We start from the raw sequence: 2,238 nt of genomic DNA, 5'->3' as shown, positions 1-2,238 counted from the left end.
CTGGAAAGTCTATGTATGTGACATGGGTGGTGTGCCTCCATTGGACAAACATTCTCCATTGTCTCCATACTCCCTCCGAGTAGGCTTTCTTATACAGAGTTTCTGAGCTAGTGGTTTCTTCCCTGGATGAGTGTTGACAACAGCAATTAACAGTATCTGGCTACTCCTTTGACATACCTAAAAGGCTGGTTTTGGGTGTTTCCAGCCTCACATCACACTTTAGTAACTCACACATAGCAGGATTTCATAGCTTCACATACAATGAGAGTGCATACAATCCAAGGGGATATCAATGTTTAGCAGATTAAGACTTTAAGAATGATACCTCATAGGGCATATTTTGTACAAGACATACCATAATTACATCGCCATGGTAAATATGGGTGCTTTGGGGTGCAGAGTGTCACAGGGACGATCCAGAGAGTGACAGAGGGTGGGAAGGAGAGGAGTGAGTGAGGGGCAGGGCCTTGAGGGGAAGAGGCAGAGCAGAGAGGTGGGGCCTCAGGCTTCCAGTTACCAGCAATTAGGAAGGTGGCAACCCTATCAGTTGTACATAGGCAGATTGCCCAGTTTCTCAGGCTGACACAGCACAGTAAGGTCAGGAAAGGATTTAATGTCTCCTTGACTGGCTAGTCAGTGATGAGGGCCCAGCACCATGTCACCAGACAGGTCTGCATAGAGCTCGGTCTGAGAGCCAGAGAACCAGGAGAAAACTTTAGGTCCATTTATGAGTAAAGGGCTGGAGCAGCCTAACCCGGATCTGTTGGTTCCTCGCCCCATAGATGATGGGGTTTAGCATGGGGGGCAGCAGGAGGTACATGTTGGCCATGAGAATGTGTAAATGCTGGGCCACATTGTGCCCAAAATGGTGCGTGAGGAAGGAGAAGAGAGCTGGGATGTAAGAGGCTAAGATGACACAGAGGTGGGAGCCGCAGGTCCCAAAAGTCTTGAGCCGAGCATCCTTTGTTGGGAGTCTGAAAATGGCCCTGAGGATCTGGGTATAGGACAGGGTGATAAAAAACACATCCAGAGCGGTCACGAAGAATGCCACAGAGAGGCTGTAGTAACTACTGATGCTGATGTCAGCGCAGGCCAGCTTCACCACAGCTATGTGCTCACAGTACGTATGGGGAATGATGTTGGTTCTGCAATATGGCCACCTCCTTGCCAGGAAGGGATGGGGCAGTATGAGCATGATGCCGCGCAGCACCATGGCCAGGCCAATTTTGGCCACCACAGGATTTCTTAGGGTGGTGGAATGTCTCAGGGGATCACAGATGGCCACGTAGCGATCAAAAGCCATGGCAACAAGGATCCCAGACTCTATCACAGAGAAGCTGACAATGAAGTACATCTGGGTGAGGCATGCACTGAAATTGATCTCCCTGGAATAGAACCAGAAGATGCTCAGCATTTTGGGTAGGATGGATGTAGACAGGACCAGGTCAGTGACAGCCAGCATGCAGAGGAAATAGAACATGGGCACATGGAGGCTCGGCTCCGTCTTTACCATGAACAGGATGGTGAAGTTCCCCAAGATGGTTATGGTGTACATGGTGCAGAAGGGGATGGAGATCCAGACATGGGCTGCCTCCAGGCCAGGAATGCCCAGCAGGATGAAGGTGGAGGGGTTAATGAAGTCGGTTGAGTTGGAATCTGACATGGTGCAGGGAGAAGGTGTCCAACACTGAGGCAGAACGGTGTTTCCGGCATATACTGTATGTTCCCCTGACTTTCTGTATGTGCCCAGAGTCTTGGGTGATGGTCGCAGGACAAACACCTGGATGAAGAGACAATGTTAATATGAGACATTACATGCACAAGTGGAGGCTGTGAAGCAGATTGGCCGCTCCTCACACACTGAAAAATGATATTTTCATTATTCAGGTAAATGAATTATGAACAACTGACCCTACTAATGCCAATTCTATATTTTATGGTGCTTCCTGCATCAATAGTTCCTCCACATCGTGGTGTGGGAAACCTTAGGAGGCACCAGCAGGAAAGACGAGTGTATACTGGTTATCCCTTATTGTTCTCTAGGACTTGTCTACACTGCCATGTTTTTTCACCAAAAAGCAACATTTGGTGACAAAATAGCGGAGGTGTAAACATTATAAAGCCACTTTCGATGACGGAATTCCTCAGTTTCAGTGACGTAATAAATCCACCTTAACGACAGTTGCAATGTTTTTATGCAACAAAGTGCCAGTGTAGACACTGTTCTTGATTTTATCA

The 2,238-nt window shown here is 48.1% G+C and overlaps 1 protein-coding gene across 1 annotated transcript; it reads right to left on the bottom strand.

The window, feature by feature from the left end:
- Positions 1-715: 715 nt before the first annotated feature.
- LOC120392658 (olfactory receptor 52B2-like) lies at positions 716-1,663 on the bottom strand. The gene has a single exon (XM_039517421.1). It carries the CDS (start codon positions 1,661-1,663, stop codon positions 716-718), a length of 948 nt encoding a protein of 315 aa, XP_039373355.1.
- Between the last annotated feature and the right edge of the window lie 575 nt (positions 1,664-2,238).

The sequence above is a fragment of the Mauremys reevesii genome, unplaced genomic scaffold (assembly GCF_016161935.1).
Source record: "Mauremys reevesii isolate NIE-2019 unplaced genomic scaffold, ASM1616193v1 Contig108, whole genome shotgun sequence".
NCBI classification, from domain to species: domain Eukaryota; kingdom Metazoa; phylum Chordata; order Testudines; family Geoemydidae; genus Mauremys; species Mauremys reevesii.
The sequence above is the reverse complement of the archived record's forward strand: the minus strand, read 5'-3'. Positions and strand labels throughout refer to the sequence as shown.